This window comes from Rana temporaria, chromosome 9 (assembly GCF_905171775.1).
Source record: "Rana temporaria chromosome 9, aRanTem1.1, whole genome shotgun sequence".
In the NCBI taxonomy this organism is placed as follows: Eukaryota; Metazoa; Chordata; class Amphibia; order Anura; family Ranidae; genus Rana; species Rana temporaria.
In genome coordinates this window covers 4,481,437-4,507,048 of record NC_053497.1, presented here as the reverse complement: position 1 = coordinate 4,507,048, position 25,612 = coordinate 4,481,437, and the positions used below count along the sequence as shown (strand labels likewise).

Genomic DNA, 25,612 nt, shown 5'->3' with positions numbered 1-25,612 from the left:
ATCAGTACCCGTCCTCGCAACTGGGCACAAATTCCCTTAGATGCCCTTCCAAAATCAAACATGCCGATCAGAAAAGTGAGAGTGAGATAAGATTGAAACTTCTCATTTTGAATACTAGTTTTGGGTTTGGGGCTCTAAAGACTGAAGTCATTGGATCAGCATTACTACCCGGGAACCAGTAAGGAAAGGTCTCCGAAGGAAGTTTCCATCAGGGCCGGCCTTCGGTGTTCAGGCGCCCTGTGCAAGCTAATCCTGTGGCGCCCCCCCATCTTCACCCCTCACCCCCTGGTCACCTAAACCTACACATAGAGGAAAAAAATGCCACCGCGGGTGTAAAACAATCGCGGAGGGGGGTGCCCCCCCTTAGTACGCCTCTGGGTGGCCGCAGGGCGCCCCTGTTGCCCATGGCGCCCTCCCCAAAGGCCGGCCCTGGTTTCCATGCATCCTCATTTTGAAAGAACTGTGTGGCTTTTCCATAGGAGCCAGTAGCATAACTATTGCCATAGCAGCCCATGCTATGGGGCCTGCAGATGAGAGGGTTGGGGGGGGGGGGGGTCTCTATTAGGGAAACCCTCGCGAAAAAATTAGCTCTGCAGTTTAGAAGATCTGATGTTGGGCACACAGGAGCAATCATCAGGATCCTTGCTGTGCCCAGGGGCCACAGAGAGGTCACAGCTACCTCATCACATTTCTTCTATAGGGCCCCGTGATCCGTAGTTGCGCTCTTTGTCGGGTCTAATTAGATTCTTTCTTTCATGCAATGGAAACGTAAAAAAAGGGAGAATAGTCTGTCCCTACAGGAACGTTTTCATTGGCTGGGAACGCTACAAGATGTCCAAATACTTACTGATAGATGAGCCGTGCCAAGTTTTCCCGTCATCAAGCTCTGCATCTCATGGAGCCTCTGCTTCTCCAAAGCAAGCTGCAATGATATGAGGTCAGTTATATACATTGTATTCCTTGCATGCCCAATTGTTATTGGCTGATACATAATATAGAGTAATATACACTATATTGTCAAAAGTATTGGGACGCCTGCCTTTACACACACGTGAACTTTAACCACTTCCGGACCGCCATATGTACATATACGTCGGCAGAATGGCACGGACAGGCACATTGGCGTACCTGTACGTCCCTGCCTAGACGTGGGTCGGGCCCCCCCCCCCCGGTACATGCGGCGGTTCCCGTGGCTTCAGGAGTGATCCGGGACGAGGGCGCGGCTATTCGTTTCTCGAGTCGTATGTAAACACAGCTTCCCCGTGCTTCACTGTGGCGGCTGCATCGATCGTGTGATCCCTTTTATAGGGAGACTCGATCGATGACGTCAGTCCTACAGCCACACCCCCCTACAGTTGTAAACACACACTAGGTGAACCCTAACTCCTACAGCGCCCCCTGTGGTTAACTCCCAAACTGCAACTGTCATTTTCACAATAAACAATGCAATTTAAATGCATTTTTTGCTGTGAAAATGACAATGGTCCCAAAAATGTGTCAAAATTGTCCGAAGTGTCCGCCGTAATGTCGCAGTCACGAAAAAAATCGCTGATCGCCGCCATTAGTAGTAAAAAAAAAAATAATAATAAAACTATCCCCTATTTTGTAAACGCTATAAATTTTGCGCAAACCAATCTCTAAACGCTTATTGCGATTTTTTTTTAACCAAAAATAGGTAGAAGAATACGTATCGGCCTAAACTGAGGGAAAAAAATGTTATATATGTTTTTGGGGGATATTTATTATAGCAAAAAGTAAAAAAGATTGCATTTTTTTTTCAAAATTGTCGCTCTATTTTTGTTTATAGCGCAAAAACTAAAAACCGCAGAGGTGATCAAATACCACCAAAATAAAGCTCTATTTGTGGGGAAAAAATTACGCCAATTTTGTTTGGGAGCCACGTCGCACGACCGCGCAATTGTCTGTTAAAGCGACGCAGTGCCAAATTGTAAAAACCCCTTGGGTCATTTAGCAGCATATTGGTCCGGTCCTTAAGTGGTTAATGTCATCCCAGTCTTCTAGCCAGATTCAGAAAGACTGGCTTAACTTGGTGCAGGCGTAGCGTATCGCATATACGCTACGCCGCCGTAAGTCAGAGAGACAAGTGCTGTATTCACAAAGCACTTGCCTCCTAAGTTACGGCGGCGTAGCGTAAATGGGGCCGGCCTAAGCGCGACTAATTCAAATGAGGAACAGGAGGGCGTGTTTTATGTTAATGAATCGCGACCCGACGTGATTAACGTTTTTAACGAACGGCGCATGCGCCGTCCGTGGACATATCCCAGTGTGCGTTGCTCCAAAGTACGCCGCAAGGACTTATTGGTTTTCGACGTGAACGTAAATTACGTTCAGGCCAGTCACGTTCCTCCACCCCAAACTCGCACATTTGGCAGTTGTGCTAGGAGCGTTGACTTGGGAGGGTTCGTTTTTGGAGGAGAGAGGGGGAGTTGTGTTAGAAAAGGTGATGTGGGGGGGGGGGGGGGAATTTGTGGTAGGAGGGGAAATATTTTTTGAGGGGATTTGTGCTAGTAGGGATGATTGGGGGGTTGTGCTAGGAGGGGAAATTTGGGGAGTGGGGGGGGATTTGTGATAGGATAGGGGATTGGAGACGGGGAATTTGTGCTAGGAGGGGAAATATTTTCTGAGGCGATTTGTGCTAGAAGGGATGATTGGGGAGGGGAGGGGTATTTGTTGTAGGACAGGGGATTGGAGGAGAGAATTTGTGCTGGGAGGGGAAATATTTTTTGAGGGGATTTGTGCTAGTAGGGATGATTGGAGGGGGTGGATTTCTGCTCAGAGGGGAAATTTGGGGGGGGGGGGATTTGTTATAGGACAGGGGATTGGAGGTGGGAATTTGTGCTAGGAGGGAAAATATTTTATGTGGGGATTTGTGCTAGTAGGGATGATTGGGGGTATTTGTGCTAGGAGGGATGATTGGTGGGGGGATTTGTTATAGCACAGGGGATTGGAGGAGGGGATTTGTGCTAGTAGGGATAATTGGGGGGTATTTGTGCTAGTAGGGATGATTGGGGTGGTATTTGTGCTAGTAGGGATGATTGGGGGGTATTTGTGCTAGTAGGGATGATTGGGGGTATTTGTGCTAGGAGGGTGGATTGAAGGAGGGGATTTGTGCTAGTAGGGATGATTGGGGGGTATTTGTGCTAGGAGGGATGATTGGGGGGGGGGGGGGTTTGTTATAGCACAGGGGATTGGAGGAGGAGAATATTTTTTATTGGGGAGGGGGGGGGTTTGTGCTGGGGGGGCATATGAGGAGGGAGAGGCTTTGAGCTGGGGGTGGGGGGGGCTGAGGCAAAGATCTTGCTGGGATGGGAATTTTCAGTAGGGTGGTGGATTTGTACTGATTTGAGGGGGAATTTATGCTTAGAGGGGTAAGCTTGGAGATTGATTTTTCTTTGGGGGGTGGGATTTGGCCCGTCCGCCTCTACATGACCCTGCCCCCGGCATTGGTAGCACCCATCTCCTGTGAGGAACATTCTCTCTCACCTGTTCTTCTAGGCTGAGGACCACCTCTCGTTGTAGGAGGCACTGCACGGTGCTTTTGTCATCTGGGTGGTGGTCACTGTACAAATGTCTAGATATTATAAAAAAAAAAAAAAACAATGAAAAACATACTTCAGTCTCCCAAATAAAGTTTAAGAGTATTCAAGGGAAGAACTACAATCCCTCAACAACCTCCCTGGCTCTACTTAGGTGCCTCATGTGGGACTACGGCTCCAATGGACACCAAAGGGGGCACCTGAGCAGATTCTCTCCCAAGCTGCGCCCTGTGTGGCCATTCACACACAGAGTGTGGCTCGGCCCCGCCCCCGCACTCTCCTCGTTGGGGCTCAGTGGCTGTGATTGACGGCAGCGTGAGCCAATGACAGGAGCCTGATGTGTGAGCCAATGAGGAGAGAGAGACCCGGGAGGGACACTGCTTTCATGCATATCGCTGGATCGTGCACGCTACTTAGTTCAATGTTATCCCACTAGAGCACGTGCACGAGAAACCTCCAGATGGTCATCTACATCTAGTGACTGATGTGCACACTACTTTGTTCAATGCCATCCCACTAGAGCCTGCGCACAAGAAACCTCCAGATGGTCATCTACATCTAGTGGCCAACCTACACACCACTTAGTTCAATGGTATCCCCTTCAGATGGTCATCTACATCTTGCGACTGATGTGCACACTAGTTAGTTCTAAGTTATCCCTCTAGAGCACGTGCACACGAGGAACCTCCAGTTGGTCATCTACATCTAGCGGCCGACCTACACACCACTTAGTTCAATGGTATCCCCTCCAAATGGTCATCTACATCTTGCAACTGATGTGCACACTAGTTCGCTCTAAGTTATCCCTCTAGAGCACGTGCACGAGAAACCTCCGGTTGGTCATCTACATCTAGCGGCCAACCTACACACCACTTAGTTCAATGGTATCCCCTTCAGATGATCATCTACATCTTGCGACTGATGTGCACACTAGTTAGTTCTAAGTTATCCCTCTAGAGCACGTGCACGAGAAACCTCCAGATGGTCATCACCATCCAGCAGCCAACATGCACACTACTTAGTTCAATGTCATCCCACTAGAGCACGTGCACAAGAAACCTCCAGTTGGTCATCTACATCTAGCGGCTGATGTGCACACTACTTTGTTCAATGCCATCCCACTAGAGCACGTGCACACGAGGAACCTCCAGTTGGTCATCTACATCTAGCAGCCAACGTGCCCGCAACTTTGTTCAATGCCATCCCACTAGAGCACGTGGTATCCCCTCCAGATGGTCATCTACATCTTGCGACTGATTTGCACACTACTTAGTTCTAAGTTATCCCTCTGGAGCAGTGGTCATCAACCCTGTCCTCAGGGACCACTAACAGGCCAGGTTTGCAAGATAACTGAAATACATCACAGGTGAAATCATTTGCTGCTCAGTGATTGCAGTATCCTAGTCTGCACATCTCCCCCAAGGTAATACATAAAATCTGGCCTGTTAGTGGGCCCTGAGGACAGGGTTGATGACCACTGCTTTAGAGCACGTGCACGAAAAACCTCCAGATGGTCATCAACATCTAGCGGGTGATGTGCACACTACTTACCTCAATGTCATCCCACTAGAGCATGCACACGAGAAACCTCCAGTTGGTCATCTACATCTAGCAGCCAAAATGCCCACAACTTTGTTCAATGTCATCCCACTAGAGCACGTGCACATGAGAAACCTCCAAATGGTCATCTACATCTAGCGGCCGACCTACACACCACTTAGTTCAATGGTATCACCTCCAGATGGTCGTCTACATCTTGCGACTGATATGCACACTACTTAGTTCTAAGTTATCCCTCTTGCGCACGTGCACAAGAAACCTCCAGATAGTCATCAACATCTAGTGGCCGACATGCACACTACTTAGTTCTAAATTATCCCTCTTGCGCACGTGCACGAGAAACCTTCAGATGGTCACCTACATCTAGTGGCCAACATGCACACTACTTAGTTCAATGGTATCTCACTAGAGCACACGCATGGGACACCTCCAGATGGTCATCTCCATCTAGTGCCTGATGTGCACACTACTGAGTTCAATGGTATCTCACTAGAGCACACGCATGGGACACCTCCAGATGGTCATCTCCATCTAGTGCCTGATGTGCACACTACTGAGTTCAATGGTATCTCACTAGAGCACACGCATGGGACACCACCAGATGGTCATCTCTATCTAGCGCCCAACGTGCACACTACTTAGTTCAATGGTATCCCACTAGAGCACACGCATGGGAAACCTCCAGATGGTCATCTCCATCTAGCGCCCAATGTGCACACTACTTAGTTCAATGTCATCCCACTAGGGTGCACGCACGCGAAACCTCAAGAAATCTGCGAAGAGGGGGAGGGGCAAGGTTTTCGACTGCCTAGGGGCCTCCACAAAGTTTAATCCAGCACTGCACTTGACCTAGAACCCTAATTTGATTCAGAAGCTCCATTACGAACATCTCACCTGAGGAAGTGTCTGTGATCTGCAAAGGTCTTCTCACAGCATGGAGACTTGCACCCACTGGCGTACTGGACAGGATGGACCAGCTCAGGGCTTTGGAGGAGAAAATTTAACAGGAATTAGCAAAAGATACATTGTGGTGGATGAAGTAAACCTGTTCCGAACACGGAGGGATTTAAACAGAGCAAAAGATGAAAAAATGGAACATTGCCTCTGAAAACCTATTGACAGCATATCTTAACCCAGAAACAACAATGTAGCATATTAATTCCCTGAACCTTACATCGCATGGCCATGGATAAGGGGGTACCACTGGTTCTCCTTTCCGGGGTCCGGGCCAGCAGGGGGGCCCAGGCAGCTGGATGGGTCTGATGTAATTACTAGAACCAATCCTCTGTATTGCTCTCTCTGTAGCAGCTGAAAGCTGGTTTCTTCTCTACCTCCCTTTGGCTTTCAGCTGCTGCAGAGGGAGCCATACAGGGGATCGGTTCCAGCAATTGCCCTTCACACCCATAACTACCGCTGTGCACCATTCAATTTCCCCTGCTGTCCAAGCCCCCCCTGTGTGCTCCTCCTATCCAGGGCCGGCCTTAGGTGTTCAGGCGCCCTGTGTGAGATAATCCTGTGGCACCCCCCCCCATCTTCACCCCTCGCCCCCTGGTCACCTAAACATACACAAAGAGAAAAAAAATATTTGTAACAAATAATAATTGTTTTAATTCAACTTTACATTACGCAGCACCCTGCATCTCTGGACCCCTTTACATTATGCAGCACCCTGCGCCTCTGGACCCCTTTACATTACACAGCACCTTGCATCAGTGGACCCCTTTACATTACACAGAACCCTGCAGCTCTGGACCCCCTGCATGTTACACAGACCCCCCTTCAGTGCAGACCCCCCTTTAGTGTATCCACCCCTTCAATGTAGCCCCCCGTTCAACGTAGCCCCCCTTCAGAGTAGCCCCCCCATTCAGTGTCGCCTCCCCCCGTTCAGTGTAGCCCCCCTCGTTCAGTGCAGCCCCCCCGTTCAGTGACTATATCCAGTGATAGAAATTGGCTGTATGCAGCAATGGTCATTGGTCATATATGGTGATGGAATTTGGCTGGAAATTGGCCACACCCAGTGATGGACATGTGCCATATCCAGTCATGGAAATTTAATGGAAATTGGCTGTATCCAGCAATGGATATTGGCCATATCTAGTGAGAGAAATTGGCTGTAAATTGGTTCTATCTAGTGATGGACATTGGCCATATCAAGTGGTAGAAATTGTCTGCAAATTGGCCTTATCCAGTGTTGGAAATTGGCTGATAATGGGCTGTATCCAGTGATGGAATTTGACTGGAAATTGGCCACGTCCAGTGATGGAAAATGGTTGTATTCAGTCATGGAAATTGGTCACATCCAGTAACAGACATTTGCCATATCCAGTCATGGAAATTGGCTGTATCCAGCAGTGGAGATTGGCCATATCCAGTGATGGACATTTGCCATATGCAATGAGATAAATTGTCTGGAAATTGGCCAAATCCAGTAATGGAAATTGTCTGGAAATTGGCCAAATCCAGTGATGGAAATTATCTGGAAATTGGTCACATCTAGTGAGGGAAATTGTCTCCAAATTGGCCACATCTAGTGAGGGAAGTTGGCTTAAAATTGGTTCTATCCAGTGATGGACATTGGCCATATCAAGTGGTAGAAATTGTTTGGAAATTGGCCACATCCAGTGTTGTAAACTGGCTGATTATTGGCCTTATCCAGTGATGGACATTGGCCATATTCAGTAATAGAAATTGGCCACATCCAGTGATGGAAATTGCCCACATCCATTAACGGACATTTTCCATATCCAGTCATGGAAATTGAATGGAAATTGGCTGTATCCAGCACTGGAGATTGGCCTTATCCAGTGACGGACATTTGCCACATCCAGTAAGAAAAATTGTCTGAAAATCGGTCAAATCCAGTGAGGGAAATTATCTGGAAATTGGTCACATCCAGTGAGGGGAATTGTCTCTAAATTTGCCACAACTAGTGAGGAAAGTTGGCTGTAAATTGGTTCTAACCAGTGACTGACATTGGCCATATCAAGTGGTAGAAATTGTCTGGAAATTGGCCTTATCCAGTGATGGACATTGGCCGTATTCAGTAATGGAATTTGGCTGGAAATTTGCCACATCCAGTGATGGAAATTATCTGGAAATTGTCTGGAAATTGGTAACATCTAGTGAGGGAAATTGTCTCTGAATTGGCCACATCTAGTGAGGGAAGTTGGCTGGAAATTGGTTGTATCCAGTGATGGACATTGGCCATATCAAGTGGTAGAATTGGCTGGAAATTGGCCACATCCAGTGTTGGAAATTGGCTGATAATTGGCCTTATCCAGTGATGGACATTGGCCGTATTCAGTAATAGAAATTGGCTGGAAATTGGCCAAATTCAGTGATGGAAAATGGCTGTATTCAGTGACGGACATTGGCCATATCCAGTGATAGAAACGGTCTGGAAATGAGCTAAACATTATATGCCATACACACAGGAAAGATCTACTGACCCATCCTTGTCCTGTCCCTCATTTGAGACGGTCTTCTGCACATGGTTGTTGTTTTTGGGATGTTCCTGTAGATAGGAAGGCGCCGTGCTTTTCTTATTTCCACCCCCCTCTTCATTTTTTGGAGAGCTGGATTCATGTTGGACCCATCCCATGCTTCCGGGCTTCATTCCTGTAATAGGATTATCCATTTTAGAACATGTTAGACACAGTGCATGGGGGGGAGAGTCAAGGGTGGATCAAAGATTCCACTTCGGGTGTGTCACTTGTGATTCCAATCAATGTCATATAACTGAATCTTACCTGAGGGCTCAGCTCAGTGAATTCAGACACCCAACGTGTTGGTAACATCTGCATTGCTCAGTAATAAATCATCCTTTTAAAGAAACCGGTCTTGAAAAAGCACGAAGGTTGGCAACGATTGGGCTCACTTCAGGACAAGAGGGGCCATCGGGGAGAAGCTGCCCCAGGCACAGTGTTTTTATGTGGGGGGCCTCCTCATCACATGTGTGCCCTGCCTTCTAGTGCTATTAACAGACATGCTGAACATAAGTTTGTATGTTCCTTATAACCATGGCCACCTTACTATGTTCTTAAACGATTTGTATTAAAATAAGTGGTAATGATATGCTGTAACCTCTAGCAACCAGTCAGTAAGTGGTAATGATATTCTGTAACCTCTAGCAACCAGTCAGTAAGTGGTAATGATATGCAGCCTGTAACCTCTGGCAACCAATCGCAATCACTGCCTGATCTGATACAGTAAACAGATTTTAAGTCTAGCTGATATTTATTGTATGTCTCAGAGCAGGTGGAGACCAAAGTTGTATGGGGGGGGGGGGCAAGATTTTTTTTTTGCCCAGGGTCCAATCAACATTAAAGACGACCCTGGGGTCAGGGAAGGAAAAATGTAAACAGATGAGCTGGTGAACTGAAAGAATGTTGACATTTCGTGTGATGACCATGAAAGGTCCTCTTCACCACAATGCAACCTACCTTGTCCAGCCGGGTGCTGCTTGTATTTGGCCACCAATGGGAAGAGCCTTGTTGGCGGCATGCTGAGTATGGAGGAGGAGGAGGCAGCGGGTGGCAAGTGAAGGACGGAAGACTGAGAGCCATTGTCTCTGGTGAGCTGTAATAAGAAGAACATAAAAGATGATGGTCACTCTTCCCGCTTCCTCTGGATTCCATTCTATCGAGACAAGGGCTGACCTCTAATTGGCCGTAATCCATGACGTGGCGGGTTCAGGCCGACTGCCAGCCAACCAGGAGCTCAGAGGGTAAGTGATGTCATGAATAACCCAAATCCCTCAGGAACGTGCCGGCAATATGGTGGATCTATCTATAGTTAAAATGGAAAGTAGAACCCCACTTTAAGAATCCATTTACCTACACGGAATGCTGCCCACTGGCGAGATAAAGGGGCATGCTGGAAATTGATCACACCCTCCCCCTCCCCCCCATCACTGCACACTGTTCCCAGGAGCAGAGGTGGCTCTCTAATTAGGCGGTCGCCTTAAGCCTCGCCCCCCACAGGGGCCTTGCGACCGCCTAATTTGCCTAAAGAGTTGGTTAGAGAAAATTTGATAAAATGTGAATTCATTGTTCATAGAATTTTATACAGTTCATTTTTTATCGCTTGAATTATTTTTCCCATTATGGGAGTGGGTGGGGCCTCATGTCTCAAATTTGCCTAGAGCCGCCTCTGCCCAGGAGTCCTAGGATCCCATGGGGTTTTCTGCCTATTAATGGGTCCCGTCACCTCCTCAGCCCATGGTGTGCAGGCAGTGAGGAGATAATGTGCTGTGACCTCTAGCAACCAATCAGTAAGCGGTAATGATGTGCAGTAACCTCTAGCAACCAATCAGTGAACAGTATTGATGTGCAGTAATCTCTAGCAACCAACCAGTGAGCGGTTGCCCCCCCCCCCCCTCCTGTAGTCATAAAAAAAAAGTGTGTATGTTATTGTGGCCAGCCTAGTCAGATAACCGGACATTGGGCGCAAGCTATCTGAATAACGGCAGCTGGTTGGCTGTGCGGAAGTACCTATCAGAGCCAGCGGCTCTGAGTACAGCCCTTCAGCTCCCGGATGTCTTATCCTCGGAACGTAGGGTGGCTACGTCCCTTGGATAAGACTGACGGCCGTCTCAGCCAATCAGGTTCACTGATTCTGGTTATCAGTAACCTGATTGGCTGAAGCGTCATCGAAGGCGGCAGAAGACATCGAGGGACCGTGGAAGGAGAATGGCGAACCCCAGAAAGGTAAGTGCCGGGCGGGGGGGGGGGGGGCAATCTGACTGGCAGCATTTTACAGGGCACAGTGGGGACAATTGATGTGGGCACAGTGGGGACAATTGATGTGGGGACAATTGATGTGGGGACAATTGATGTGGGCACAGTGGGGACAATTGATGTGGGCACAGTGGGGACAATTGATGTGGGGACAATTGATGTGGGCACAGTGGGGACAATTGATGTGGGGACAATTGATGTGGGCACAGTGGGGACAATTGATGTGGGCACAGTGGGGACAATTGATGTGGGGACAATTGATGTGGGCACAGTGGGGACAATTGATGTGGGCACAGTGGGGACAATTGATGTGGGCACAGTGGGGACAATTGATGTGGGGACAATTGATGTGGGCACAGTGGGGACAATTGATGTGGGCACAGTGGGGACAATTGATGTAGGCACAGTGGGGACAATTGATGTGGGCACAGTGGGGACAATTGATGTGGGCACAGTGGGGACAATTGATGTGGGCACAGTGGCTACAATTGATGTGGGCACAGTGGGGACAATTGATGTGGGCACAGTGGGGACAATTGGTGTGGGCACAGTGGGGACAATTGGTGTGGGCACAGTGGGGACAATTGATGTGGGCACAGTGGGGACAATTGATGTGGGCACAGTGGCTACAATTGATGGCATGGCACAGTGGCTGCGTTTGATGGCACAGTGGTCCCCTTACAGGTGTAATGCCTGCCCCCCCCCCCCCCCTGATGGTGGTCCTACTTGTGGCCCATCCTTGGACTTGAGTTGAACATGGCCTGGCCCAGGAGGAATGAAAAGGACATTCAGCCAATAGGAATTCTGCTTTAGCAGAGATCACGTGATCACATGTCTTTGGTTCTATAGACAGCACTGGAGGGAGCCTGCTGCAGCCTTTTCTCCTGGAAAGGTATTTTAGCCTCCTGTTGCTCTTTCTTTGCTGGTCCCGATGAGGCTGTTGCACTTTGTATGACAAGCAAAAACAAACCATGATAAGAGATGATTTTGGCGTGCTCTGTAGGAGGAGGTCTCCCCGCGGTGCGCCGTCATAATTGACGCGTCGATGATTGGCAGGAATCACAAGGGAGGCTGTGAGACATCAGACGCCGCAATTATCTCTTTTCGGGAAAAAGGAGAAGGAAATTGTTACACGATGCTTCACATGTCCTGATGATTATCGTGGAGTCAGACACCGCCCACCTCATTGTTTCCGGAATATACTTTGTCAGTCGGGAACTTTTTGTGATCTTTAATATTTCACCGGCGGTTGTGTGCAGGCGCGCCGTTGAAGAATGGATTATCTTAAAGGGCCCCCCTTCTATTTCATTGCAGGATTGTGTCATGTGCTGAGTACCGGGGGGGGGGTGGATATAGAGCCGCGGGAGTATCCAATCCACATAGGAATTCAGAGGTTGACTCCGCCCCCGCGGAATTCACCTGGAACTAAAATGTCACTTTAGGGCAGTGTAACGGAAGGGCCCGCGGGACCCAGAAGCTCCCCGATGCCTCTTATGTGTAGATCACCCTGTGTCTCTAATAGGGGCACAGGGTGAATGAGAACCCCACTATGGTCTGGGCTAGTCAGATTTAATTGTATATATTATATATATATATATATATATATTGTGTGTTGGCTGTAGTGTACTATAAAGCTTACTGTGATTGCATTCTATTGTCTGTTGTGATGTAAATGAATCTAGGATGGCTTCTGAGGATCTGTCATTGTGGCTTGTGCTAATTGACACTGTATTGTGTGAGGGAGTCCTGTGATAAATGGGTATTGCAATTTAACAGACAGTCTAAAGGTCATGTGTCTGAGACATCAGCTGTAGTTAATTAGCTCATGTAAATTATGTCAGAGCTGGAGCCAGAATGTCTGACTAAAAGATGTGTATTGGAGCTCGTTGGCAACCATTGTGTGATGATGTGGGTGGAGTTGGGTCATTGTTCATTTGGACTGCAGTATCCTAACTGTATATAAAAGCCTGATTTTCTCAATAAAGGGTCCATTCGTGTGGAACCTCAAACAAAGCTGTGTGTCTCTCGTTATTGGAGTTCGTTTGTCTGACTGTGGACTGTGAACTTTGGGGTTCCGTTACAGGCAGAGTCTTCACGTTTTCAGTATGAAGGCCAAATTGTATAGTTTACATATATTCAGGGGCCCAAAAAAATCTCCATTAGAGTCCCCTCCCTTTGTCAGGGCTGACCTTTCACAGTCACATTCCCCAGTTGGTTCTGGGTAGAATCGAACCTGGGACCTCTCCATTTTCAGGTCTGGCTCTTTGTCTCTGAGCCACTGCTCAGTGCTATTCTGTGTGCTGTCCGTTGGAGCCTGGTTCTGAACCTGTACTTCTGTGGACCAATCAGTGACCAGTGCGGCCTATTTAAGCCAGCCCCTTCCCCTTTGCTAATTGCTGGTTCGTTGTCAGCTTTACCCTGTGAGAGAACCTTGAAACCTGAATACCCTGACCTGTTTGACCCAGATTGGACCTTGACTATTCTCTGCCGTCTCCTACACTTGACCCCTGCCTGCTTATCGGATTTGCTGTTGTCTCCTGCCCCTTGACCTTGGCTTGCTCTCACGGACTTCCTCTGATCTCTCCAACTCCTGACCCACGGCCTGTGACCCGGATTTGCCTTGTTTCCTGTTGGTCCCTTCTGGACTTACCTGCCTGTTCCTGCCTGATCAACGACTGTCTCCAGTCCTCTGCACCTGCCCTGTTTTCGTCAGCTGCACCAAGTCTGCCTACCAGTTCCCGGCACCGGTGCCTCCTTGTGCCGTCCCTCCTCTGTTCTAACTCCAGGGAGTGGTCTGCACAGGGTCGCAAAGGTGAGCCGCCCTCAGCATCTCGGCCTCGGTGAGTACTTACCTTAATGGTCCTGACACCCTTACATCAGGTTCCCCAATAGAGTTCCCCTTTACATCAGACTCCCCACCCCTATAAAATGTCCTCCTAACATCAGGATACCCATCAAATTTCCCCATTACATCAGGGCCCCCATCAGAGTCCCCCCTTTTATCAGTGCCCCATAAAATGTCCTTCTTGCATCAGGATACCCATCAAATTTCCCCATTACATTCAGATCCCCATCAGAGTATTTTTCTGCCAGGGCCCCCATCAGAGTCCCCTCTTACAACCCCATCGAATTCCCTCCTTACATTGGGTTCCCCATCAGAGTCCCCCCCTTACATCAGGGCCCCCCTAAAATTTCCTCCTCATAGGGTCCCCATCAGAGTCCCCCATTACATCAGGGTCCCCATCGGTGTCCCCCAATACATCAGGGTCCTCATCAGTCCCCCGCCACATCAGGGTCCCCATTAAATTTCCCTATTACATCAGATTCCCTGTTATATCAGGATCCCTATCAGAGTTCCCCTTTTACATCAGAGTCCCCCCTTACATCAGGGCCCCCCATAAAATGTCCTCCTTACATCAGGATCCCCATCAAATTCTCTCCTTACATTAGGGCCCCCATTACATCAGGGTCCCCATCAGTCCCTCCCCCCCCCACATCAGGGTCCCCATCAAAATTACCCACTATATCAGATTCCCACCTTACATCAGGGTTCCCCATCAGAGTCCCCCCATTACATCAAGGTCCTCATCAGAGTATTTTTCTGCCAGGGCCCCTATCGGAGCCCCCCCTTACATCAGGAACCCCTATAAAATTTCCTCCTTACATCATGGTCCCAATCAAATTCTCTCCTTATATTGGGGTCCCCATCAGAGTCCCCCATTACATCAGGGTCCCCATCAGCCCCCCCCCCCACATTAGGGTCCCCATCACATTTCCCAATACATCAGATTCCCCCCTTACATCAGGGTTCCCCTATCAGAGTCCCCCTTTACATCAGGACCCCCATAAAATGACCTTCTTACATCAGGGTCCCCATCAAATTCTCTCCTTACATTAGGGTCCCCATCAGAATCCCCCATTACATCATGGTCCCCATCAGTCCCTCCCCCCCATATCAGGGTCCCCATCAAATTTCCCCATTACATCAAATTACCCCCTTACACCAGGGTCCCTATCAAATTCCCTGCTTACATCAGGGTCCCCATCAAAGTCCCCCCTTACATGAGGGCCCCCATTAATTTTCCTCCTTTCATCAGGATCTCCATCACTTTTCCTCCTTACATCAGAGTCCTCCTTACTTCGGGGCCCCCATAAAATGTCCTCCTTACATCAGTGTCCCCATCAGAGTATGTTTCTGCCAGGGTCTCCATCAGAGTCCCCCCTTACACAGTACAGGTGCAGGTTGGGGGGGGGGGGCAGGGGGAACAAGGGCCCCGGGCATCACACTGAGAGGGGCGCCACTGTAACCTCCACTGCCTGACATGTCGGTTCACCGCGCGGATTGGCACGGACCCAGGGAAATAACATTTATAGATCCCCTTTAGAGCATAGAGATCCCCCTTTAGAACAGGCCAGAGTCCCCATAGATCCCCCTTTAGTCTTACCTTTTCACCTATATTCCCCATGATACCAGGTTTTCCTGCACCACCAGGTACTCCAGGCTCTCCCTGCAAAGAATATATATATTAAGCCAACTTGACCCTCTTTACAGCAGGCTAGGGTCCCCATAAATCCCCCTTTAGAACAGGCCAGGGTCCCCATAGACCCCTCTTTAGAGCAGGTCAGGGTCCCCATAGACCCCTCTTTAGAGCAGGCCAGGGTCCCAATCGACCCCCCTTTAGAGCAGGCCAAAGTCCCCATAGACCCCCCTATAAAGCAGGCCAGGATCCCCATTGATCCCCCTTTAAATCAGGGTTCCCATAGATCCCCCTTTAGAGCAGGGTTCCCATTAGGGTTTGCCACCTTTTCTTCAAGTCAAACCCGAACACTTTATCATCGCACAGCAATTTTCCTCTTGGTGGGCGCAGGAACGGGCCCTGCTGTGAAATATTACGGCAAAAGTTGTAATTACACGCCGCTGTTAAACAGGGGCAGAAAAATTGGGCCTTAGGCACTGGTGGTGGTGCCACAACACTGCGACCCCTTACAGATACTCTAGTTGAGTGCAGGAACGGGCCCTGCTGTGAAATATTACGGCAAAAAATTTAATTACACGCCGCTGTTAAACAGGGGTAGAAAAATTGGGCCTTAGGCACTGGTGGTGGTGCCCTGAAACAAAACTGTTCTTAGCAGCTATCAGCATGAACATTGAGGAGGAATAGGATAACAGGATAGTCACTCAGCATCAGCATAGGCAGCCTTCAAGGGATCTCACATTCATAGAAAAATTAATCGGTTACATCAGCATCAGGTGCTTGGTAGCTGGTGATCCAAGACTGATTCATTTTTATGAAGGTGAGCCGATCAACAGGGTCTGTGGACAGGCGCACTCTGTGATCGGTTACAAAGCCTCCAGCAGCACTGAATGTGCGTTCCGAAAGAACGCTGGATGCAGGACAGGCCAGTAGCTCAATTGCATATTGTACAAGCTCTGGCCAGTGATCCATCCTCAAGACCCAGTAAGCCAGAGGATTTTCGGTGGGGAAGGTGTCCAAGTCTGCTCTTGCCCCTAGGTATTCCCGCACCATGTAAATCAGACGCTGGCGATGGTTGCTGGAACCAATCAGACCTTGGAGCTGATGACTAAAGAATTGTCTGAACGCATCGGTCAGACGGCCACCTTCTCCACCGCTCCTTCTGTGACTCACCGAAGCCTCAGCAACACGTTGTCCAGGACCAGGATTTGGTAACCTCCCAGTCTCTGGGAACGCTTTGCACAAACCTTTCTGCAAGGCCTCCCGAAAATGTTTCATCCTCTGCTCCCTCTGCAACGGCAAGATAAGGTCCGCAACCTTACCCTTGTAACGTGGGTCAAGAAGGGTTGCCAGCCAGTAATGATCCCTCTCCTTGATACAACGAATCTGAGGGTCCTTACTCAGGCTTTGCAGGATCAGGGAGGCCATGCAGCGTAGGTTTGCTGAGGCATTCGATCCGGAGTCCTCTGGGTCACTAAGGATGACATGATCCGCAGCCACCTCCTCCCAGCCACGTACAAGTCCATGGGTTTCTGGGGACTGAAAACGATTCCTTGAAAACTGCTGTTGATGCTGAGTGCTAGACTCCACCTCCATGCTGACACAATCCTCATCCTCCTCCTCTTCCTGTGTGATCGGCGGGCCCGCAGGAATACTGTCTGGATAAAGGGAGCCTTGAGAGGTAAGGAAGTCCTCCTCTTCCTCCCTCTGTTCTGGATACAGTGGGCCGGATTCAGGTAGGAGATACGACGGCGTACAGGGGACGGACTTCTGATGTGAAAGGGGAGGGACTTCTGATGTGAAAAGGGAGGAACTTCTGATGTGAAAGGGGGGACTTCTGATGTGAAAAGGGGGGACTTCTGATGTGGAAGGGAGGGAGTTCTGATGTGGAAGGGAGGGACTTCTGATGTGGAAGGGAGGGTCTTCTAATGTGAAAGGGAGGGACTTCTGATGTAAAAGAGGGGACTTTTGATGTAAAGGGGGGAACTTCTGATATGTAAGGGAGGGACTTCTGATGTGAAAGGGAGGGTCTTCTGATGTGAGAGGGAGGGACTTCTGATGTAAAAGGAGGGACTTCTGATGTAAAAGGAGGGACTTCTGATGTGAAAGGGAGGGACTTCTGATGTGAAAGGGAGGGGCTTCTGATGCAAAACTAAGTCTTTGCTCTGGCTGATAGAAGCCTAGATTCACAGAGAGCGGGCGCACATTACGCCGCCGTAGCGCAAATAATATACGCTACGCCAACGCAGCGCAGAGAGGCAAGCATGGAATTCACAAAGCCAGTGCTCCCAAAACTGCCCTGGGTTTCGAAGGCGTACGCCGGCGTAGGTGGAAGTGGGCGTGAGTCATGCAAATGAGGCGTGACCTCATGCAAATGATGGTCCCGAGCGCCAGACAGATACGTATCAGGAACTGCGCATGCGTCGGGACGTGGACGCATCCCTCTGCACATGCTCACAACCACGTCGAAACAACTGCCTAAACTACGCCGGATCAATGCCTACGGCGTGAACGTAACCTACGCCCAGCCAGACACACGTCAAACGTAAACTCCGTAAAATACGTCGGCTTGTGTTTCCTGGTGCAGCCTTTTACATGTCTGCTGTCGGGTTGCACCTCCTTTATGGGGCTTAACTTCACGCCAGACGTACAACTTACGCGCACATCGCGTAGCCTGCGTCGGGCGCACGTACGTTCGCGAATCGCCGTATTTCCCTCATTTACATATTTGAATAGAAAATCAATGGGAGCGCCACATGCGTCCAGCGTAAATGTGCGCCCACGCTACGCCGGTGTAGGCAAGTTACGTCGGCGGGATGAAGCCTATTTTTAGGCGCATCTTAGTTTGTGGGTCCGGCGCACAGATACGACGGCGCACATTTCCACTTACGTCGGCGCATCTTGTTCCACGTCGGCGTAAGTGCTTTGTGAATCCGGGCCAGAATGTCTAGCATCGCCACTGGGGGGCGGAGTTTAAAGCGGAGGCCATAGGCCACCCCCACTGACTTAAATTCTTAGCCGAATAAAATCTTGTGGCGGGCCGGATCTGGCCCCCGGGCCGTAGTCTGCAGACCCCCCTTGCTTTAGGGTGAACAGACCCTTCAAGTGAAAGTACAGAGAGAATCTTACTCTAACAATGACTGAGCGGGTTTTTCAGGTGAAAATATTACTTTTTTTTTTGCTACTTACCGGATGGATGAGCACCGCCTGCTTGCTGTCATGGAGGAGGGCCCGCAGGTAAGCGGAGGAGGAGCTGAAGGAAGTTGGATTCACCATGACGTAGGGATGTGGGTGTGGCTGTCAAGACAGAATTCCATCAATAATTTGTGATCCTCCCTCCAGACCCGCCTACTCCAGTCTTGCACAGTTGTACAGGCTATGTACAGTACCCTACTAGCCCCTCCCACCAACCATGATCTGGTTGGTGGGAGGAGTTTTAAGAAAAAAAATAACGAAACAAATTAATAAACCATCATTAGCATGTTGACGAGGGGAGGAACCACTGGGGCAGATTAAAATGTCACACTTTGAATAAGCTTTATTGATAACCCGGAACATAACAATACCTGATGCATGTGTGGAGTGACTCCGGCACTCCTGCGGTTCCATTGGCTGATTTGCCCCTTTCCTTTCCCGTCGGGCGGACTGTCGCTTTCCGCAGATGAAGCCGGAGCCGCCTTGCTGGTCTGAGGGCTGGGCATCTGCTCCTCTTAGTGACCTATAGAAAAAAATAAAAAGAGAAGGGGAGCCTCAATAAATGTACCTCAGCTCCGGGGCTGTCTTTAAAGCATGGGGCAAAAGGGGAAGCTGCCCCGGGGCCCAGTCATTGTTTTGGGACCCAAAGCAGCTGCCCCATTGAGCCCACAAAATAGTTGATAAGTGGATTCGGGAGGGGCCCAAGAAAATGTTTGCCCGGGGTCCAATCACTATTAAAGACGGTCCTGCTCAGCTCCATTGGTCCAGCAGGATCCCGAAAGATTATTACATTTTATTATTGGGACCAGTACACAAAGCGAGGTCCATAAAGACATGGGATGAGCGAGTTTGGGGGGTGCAGGAACCTGACTGGCCTGGGCAGAGTCCTGACCTCAACCCGACAGAACACCTTTGGGATTAATTAGAGCGGAGACGGGGACAACTCAATATTGAACCCTATGTCCCAATACTTTTGACAAAAGTCGATACAGAGGATATAGGGCCACCTTCCTCCTGCTGGTGGTCCTACTAGTGATATAAAGATCGATATAAAGGAATCAGGACCTCTTTCCTCCTGCTGGTGATCCCTCTAGTGACACCCTCCTAAACCTTGTGGACGTCCTTCCCAGAAGAGGTGAAGCTGTTATAGCTGCAAAGGGGCGGGGCCAACTCAATATTGAACCCTACAGACTAAGACTGGGATGCCAATAAAGATCATGTGCGTGTAAAGGCAAATGTCCCAATACTTTTGGTAATATAGTGTATATAGACTCCGCTAAGTGAAGAGATCTTCAATATCATATTGTCACTGGTTGTACTCCAACGCATTTCAACTCATAAAGAGTCTTCATCAGGGGGGTAAGCAATACTGAAACCTACGGACTAAGACTGGGATGCCATTAAAGTTCATGTGCGTGTAAAGGCTGGCGTCCCAATACTATTGGTAATATACTATATTATACTAATATAGTTGTATATAGACTCCACCATGTGGAGATATCTTCAATATCACTGCTGCCGCAAATTGAGAAGCGGGGGGAGTGTCGCCAGTTGAGAAGCGGGGGGGCCTTGGGTGCTGACGGGGAAAAAAAAAGGGGGATGCCATCCAGGGTCCTGGGGACCATCGGGCCCCTTAGAGGTGGGGGGGGGGCTTTGGGTGCTGATGAAAAAAAAGAAAACAAAAAAAGGGGGGATGTCATCCAGGCCCCTGGGGACCACAGGGCCCCTTAGAGGTGGGGGGGGGGGGCTTTGGGTGCTGACGAAAAATAAAAAATAAAAAAATAAAATTTAAAAAAAGGGGGATGCCATCCGGGCCCCTTAGAGGTCAGGGGGCTTTGGGTGCTGAAGAACAAAAAAAAAAGGGGGATGCCATCCGGGGCCCTGGGGATCACCGGGCCCCTTAGAGGTCGGGGGGGGGGGCTTTGGTTGCTTACGAAAAATAAAAGATAAAAAAATTTAAATAAAAAAAAGGGGATGCCATCTGGGGCCCTGGGGACCACCAGGCCCCTTAGAGGTTGAGGGGGGCTTTGGGTGCTCACGTAAAAAAAAAAAAAAAAAGGGGGATGTCATACGGGGGCCATGGGGACCACCGGACCCCTTAGAGGACAGGGGGGCTTTGGGTGCTGACGAAAAAAAGAGGGCATGTCATCTGGGGCCCTGGGGACCACCGGGCCCCTTAGAGGTTAGGGGGGCTTTGGGTGCTGACGAAAAAAAGAGGGGATGTCATCCGGGGCCCTGGGGACCACCGGGCCCCTTAAAGGTCAGGGGGCTTTGGGTGCTGAAGAACAAAAAAAAAAGGGATGCCATCCGGGGCCCTGGGGACCACCAGGCCCCTTAGAGGTCGGGGGGGCTTTGGTTGCTTACGAAAAATAAAAGATAAAAAAATGTAAAAAAGAGGTGATGTCATCAGGGGCCCTGGGGACCATCTGGCCCTTCCCTTAGAGGTGGGGTGGACTTTGGGTGCTGACAAAAAAAAGGGGGGATGCCATTCAGGGCCCTGGGGACCACCTGGCCCCTTAGAGGTCAGGGGGAGCTTTGGGTGCTTACGAAAAAAAAAAAAATATAAAAAAAAAAAGGGGATGCCATCCGGGGCCCTGGGGACCACCGGGCCCATTTGTGGTCGGGGGGGGGGGGGGCTTTGAGTGCTTACGAAAATAAAAATAAAAAAATTAAATAAAAAAAGGGGATGCCATTCGGGGCCCTGGGGACCAGCGGGCCCCTTAGAGGTCGGGGGGGGGCTTTGGGTGCTTATGAAAGAAAAAAAAAGGGAATGCCATTCGGGGCCCTGGGGACCACCTGGCCCCTTCCCCTAAGACTTTGGGTGCTGACAAAAAAAAGGGGGGATGCCATTCAGGGCCCTGGGGACCACCGGGCCCCTTAGAGGTCAGGGGGCTTTGGGTGCTGACGGAAAAAAAAAGAAGGGGGATGCCATCCGGGCCCCTTACAGGTGTACTGCCTGTACCCCCTGAAGGCAGGCGTCCCAATACTTTTGGTAATATAGTGTGTATATATCTATCTATATATATCAAATATATTTGTGCTCGGGGTAACATATCTTACCCCAGCCGTCGTGGATAAAGCCCCCCGTGGCCCCCCAGACATGTGTGTCTTCTTCTACACAGACCTCTAAAAATAAATTTCTCACGGAAAGTCCCCCTCCCCCACCGAAAGATTTCCATTGACACTCCATCACCTGTAGTTCTCGGATTGGAATCTATGAAGCCATCTGCCGCTCTGCCGGAGATCCGCACTCTACAGGAAACAAAGAACCCACGTAGGACGGCGCCTGTATCTGATGCTTCCTTTCCGGCGTCTCTCTTCGTACTTGGCGAACGCCTAACCCACTTTCCTTTGATTCGTATCTTTATCGATCTGTAACCTTCAGCGAGGAGAACATTCCGCCGGGTTCAAAAATCTGAAAATTACCCGTTATGAGAAAAGCCCGGGACTCAAACCCCGTAAGTGTAGACAGGGGGCGCCCATTCTACAGGGGGCGCCCATTCTACAAGGGGCGCCCATTCTACAGGGGGAGCCCATTCTACAGGGGGAGCCCATTCTACAGGGGGAGCCCATTCTACAGGGGGAGCCAATTCTACAGGGGGAGCCCATTCTACAGGGGGGGCCCATTCTACAGGGGGAGCCAATTCTACAGGGGGCGCCCATTCTACAGGGGGGGCCCATTCTACAGGGGGAGCCAATTCTACAGGGAGCGCCCATTCTACAGGGGGAGCCCATTCTACAGGGGGCGCCCATTCTACAGGGGGAGCCCATTCTACAGGGGGGCCCATTCTACAGGGGCGCCCATTCTACAGGGGGCGCCCATTCTACAGGGGGAGCCAATTCTACAGGGGGCGCCCATTCTACAGGGGGAGCCAATTCTACAGGGAGCGCCCATTCTACAGGGGGAGCCCATTCTACAGGGGGCGCCCATTCTACAGGGGCGCCCATTCTACAGGGGATGCCCATTCTACAGGGGGAGCCCATTCTACAGGGGGCGCCCATTCTACAGGGGCGCCCATTCTACAGGGGGAGCCCATTCTACAGGGGGCACCCATTCTACGGGGGGAGCCCATTCTACAGGGGGGGCGCCCATTATACAGGGGGGCACCCATTCTACAGGGGGCGCCCATTCTACAGGGGGAGCCCATTCTACAGGGGGCGCCCATTCTACAGGGGGGGCCCATTCTACAGGGGGAGCCCATTCTACAGGGGGCGCCCATTCTACAGGGGGGGCCCATTCTACAGGGGGCGCCCATTCTACAGGGGGGGCCCATTCTACAGGGGGCGCCCATTCTACAGGGGGAGCCCATTCTACAGGGGGCGCCCATTCTACAGGGGGCGCCCATTCTACAGGGGGTGCCCATTCTACAGGGGGGGCCCATTCTACAGGGGGCGCCCATTCTACAGGGGGGGCCCATTCTACAGGGGGCGCCCATTCTACAGGGGGAGCCCATTCTACAGGGGGCGCCCATTCTACAGGGGGGGCCCATTCTACAGGGGAAGCCCATTTTACAGGGGGGCCCATTCTACAGGGGGAGCCCATTCTACGGGGGGAGCCCATTCTACAGGGGGTGTCCATTCTACAGGGGGAGCCCATTCTACGGGGGGAGCCCATTCTACAGGGGGTGTCCATTCTACAGGGGGCGCCCATTCTACAGGGGAGCCCATTCTACAGGGGCGCCCATTCTACAAGGGGCGCCCATTCTACAGGGGGCGCCCATTTTACAGGGGGAGCCCATTCTACAGGGGGCGCCCATTCTACAGGGGGAGCCCATTCTACAGGGGGAGCCCATTCTACAGGGGGCGCCTATTCTACAGGGGGCGCCCATTCTACAGGGGGGCGCCCATTCTACAGGGGGAGCCCATTCTACAGGGGGCGCCTATTCTACAGGGGGAGCCCATTCTACAGGGGGAACCCATTCTACAGGGGGAGCCCATTCTACAGGGGGAGCCCATTCTACAGGGGGCGCCCATTCTACAGGGGAGCCCATTCTACAGGGGCGCCCATTCTACAGGGGAGCCCATTCTACAGGGGCGCCCATTCTACAAGGGGCGCCCATTCTACAGGGGGCGCCCATTTTACAGGGGGAGCCCATTCTACAGGGGGCGCCCATTCTACAGGGGGAGCCCATTCTACAGGGGGAGCCCATTCTACAGGGGGCGCCTATTCTACAGGGGGCGCCCATTCTACAGGGGGGCGCCCATTCTACAGGGGGAGCCCATTCTACAGGGGGCGCCTATTCTACAGGGGGAGCCCATTCTACAGGGGGAACCCATTCTACAGGGGGAGCCCATTCTACAGGGGGAGCCCATTCTACAGGGGGCGCCCATTCTACAGGGTGCGCCCATTCTACAGGGGGGGCCCATTCTACAGGGGGCGCCCATTCTACAGGGGGAGCCCATTCTACAGGGGGCGCCAATTCTACAGGGGGAGCCCATTCTACAGGGGGCGCCCATTCTACAGGGGGAGCCCATTCTACAGGGGGCGCCCATTCTACAGGGGCGCCCATTCTACAGGGGGAGCCCATTCTACAGGGGGCGCCCATTCTACAGGGGGCGCCCATTCTACAGGGGGGACGCTCATTCTACAGGGGGAGCCCATTTTACAGGGGGGCCCATTCTACAGGGAGCGCCCATTCTACAGGGGGAGCCCATTCTACGGGGGGCGCCCATTCTACAGGGGGCGCTTCTACAGGGGGACGCCCATTCTGATGGGGAACCTGATGTATGGGGCACTGTGGTGGGGAATCTTATGTATGGGGGCACTGTGATGGGGAACCTGATGTAAGGGGACACTGTGATGGGGAACCTGGTGTATGGGGACACTGTGATGGGGAAACCTGATTATGGGAACACTGTGATGGGGAATCTGATGTATGGGGACACTGTGATGGGGAACCTGATGTATGGGGACACTGTGATGGGGAACCTGATGTATGGGGGCACTGTGATGGAGAACCTGATGTATGGGGACACTTTGATGGGGAAACCTGATTATGGGAACACTGTGATGGGGACACCTGATGTAAGGGGCACTGTGATGGGGAACCTGATGTATGGGGGCACTGTAATGGGGGAACCTGATGTATGGGGACACTGTGATGGGGGAACCTGATGTATGGGGACACTGTAATGGGGGAACCTGATGTATGGGGACACTGATGGGGAACCTGATGTATGGGGGCACTGTGATGGGGACACCTGATTATGGGGGCACTGTGGTGAGGAACCTGATGTATGGGGGCACTGTGGTGGGGAATCTGATGTAAGGGGACACTGTAATGGGGGGAACCTGATGTAAGGGGACACTGTAATGGGGGAACCTGATGTATGGGGACACTGTAATGGGGGAACCTGATGTATGGGAACACTGTGATATGGGAACTTGATGTATGGGGACACTGTGATGGGGAACCTGATGTAAGGGGGCACTGTGATGGGGAACCTGATGTATGGGGGCACTGTGATGGGGAACCTGATGTAAGGGGGCACTGTGATGGGGAACCTGATGTATGGGGGCACTGTGATGGGGATACCTGATGTAAGGGGGCACTGTGATGGGGAACCTGATGCAGGCTGGTAGGGGCCCCAATGCATTACTTTGCCCAGAGGCCCATAATGCAATTAGGATGGCACTGGCGGGGGGGGGGGGGGGCACTGGATATTGATCATCTACCAACAGAAATTAAGTCCTTAGTGGAGCCAAACAGCTTTCATAGCTCTCCACAAAGTGGGGGGGTCCTTAAAAATGGAGCCCAACCAAAGTTGAGTATATAGGGGACGAGAGGATGAGGGGACGATGGGCCAAGGGGACAATTGGACGAGGCGAGGGGACAATGGGAAGAGGGGACGATGGGACAAGGGGACGAGGGGATGATGGGACGATGGGACGATGGGACAAGGTAAGGATGGGACGAGGGAACGAGAGGATGATGGGATGAGGAGACGATGGGACGGAGAGGATGATGGGACAAGGGGACAATGGGATGAGGGAACGAGAGGATGATGGGATGAGGGGACGAGAGGATGATGGGATGAGGGGATGATGGGATGAGGGGACGAGAGGATGATGGGATGAGGGGACGAG

The 25,612-nt window shown here is 50.9% G+C and overlaps 1 protein-coding gene across 2 annotated transcripts in view; it reads right to left on the bottom strand.

Annotated features, from left to right (window-relative positions):
* FOXP3 (forkhead box P3) overlaps positions 1-19,044 on the bottom strand; it is a 42,052-nt gene extending 23,008 nt beyond the window's left edge. Inside the window, exons 1-8 of one of the 2 annotated variants that reach the window (XM_040322707.1) lie at positions 18,897-19,044; positions 18,520-18,627; positions 15,301-15,363; positions 9,560-9,695; positions 8,567-8,735; positions 6,012-6,101; positions 3,505-3,592; positions 848-922 (exon numbers count right to left, since the gene is read on the bottom strand). In XM_040322707.1, the coding sequence (XP_040178641.1) occupies positions 848-922; positions 3,505-3,592; positions 6,012-6,101; positions 8,567-8,735; positions 9,560-9,695; positions 15,301-15,363; positions 18,520-18,627; positions 18,897-19,031 (864 nt within the window). In that variant the 5' untranslated portion in view covers positions 19,032-19,044. The remainder of the gene's footprint in view (positions 1-847; positions 923-3,504; positions 3,593-6,011; positions 6,102-8,566; positions 8,736-9,559; positions 9,696-15,300; positions 15,364-18,519; positions 18,628-18,896) is intronic. The other variant, XM_040322708.1, reaches the window with a different exon arrangement.
* Between the last annotated feature and the right edge of the window lie 6,568 nt (positions 19,045-25,612).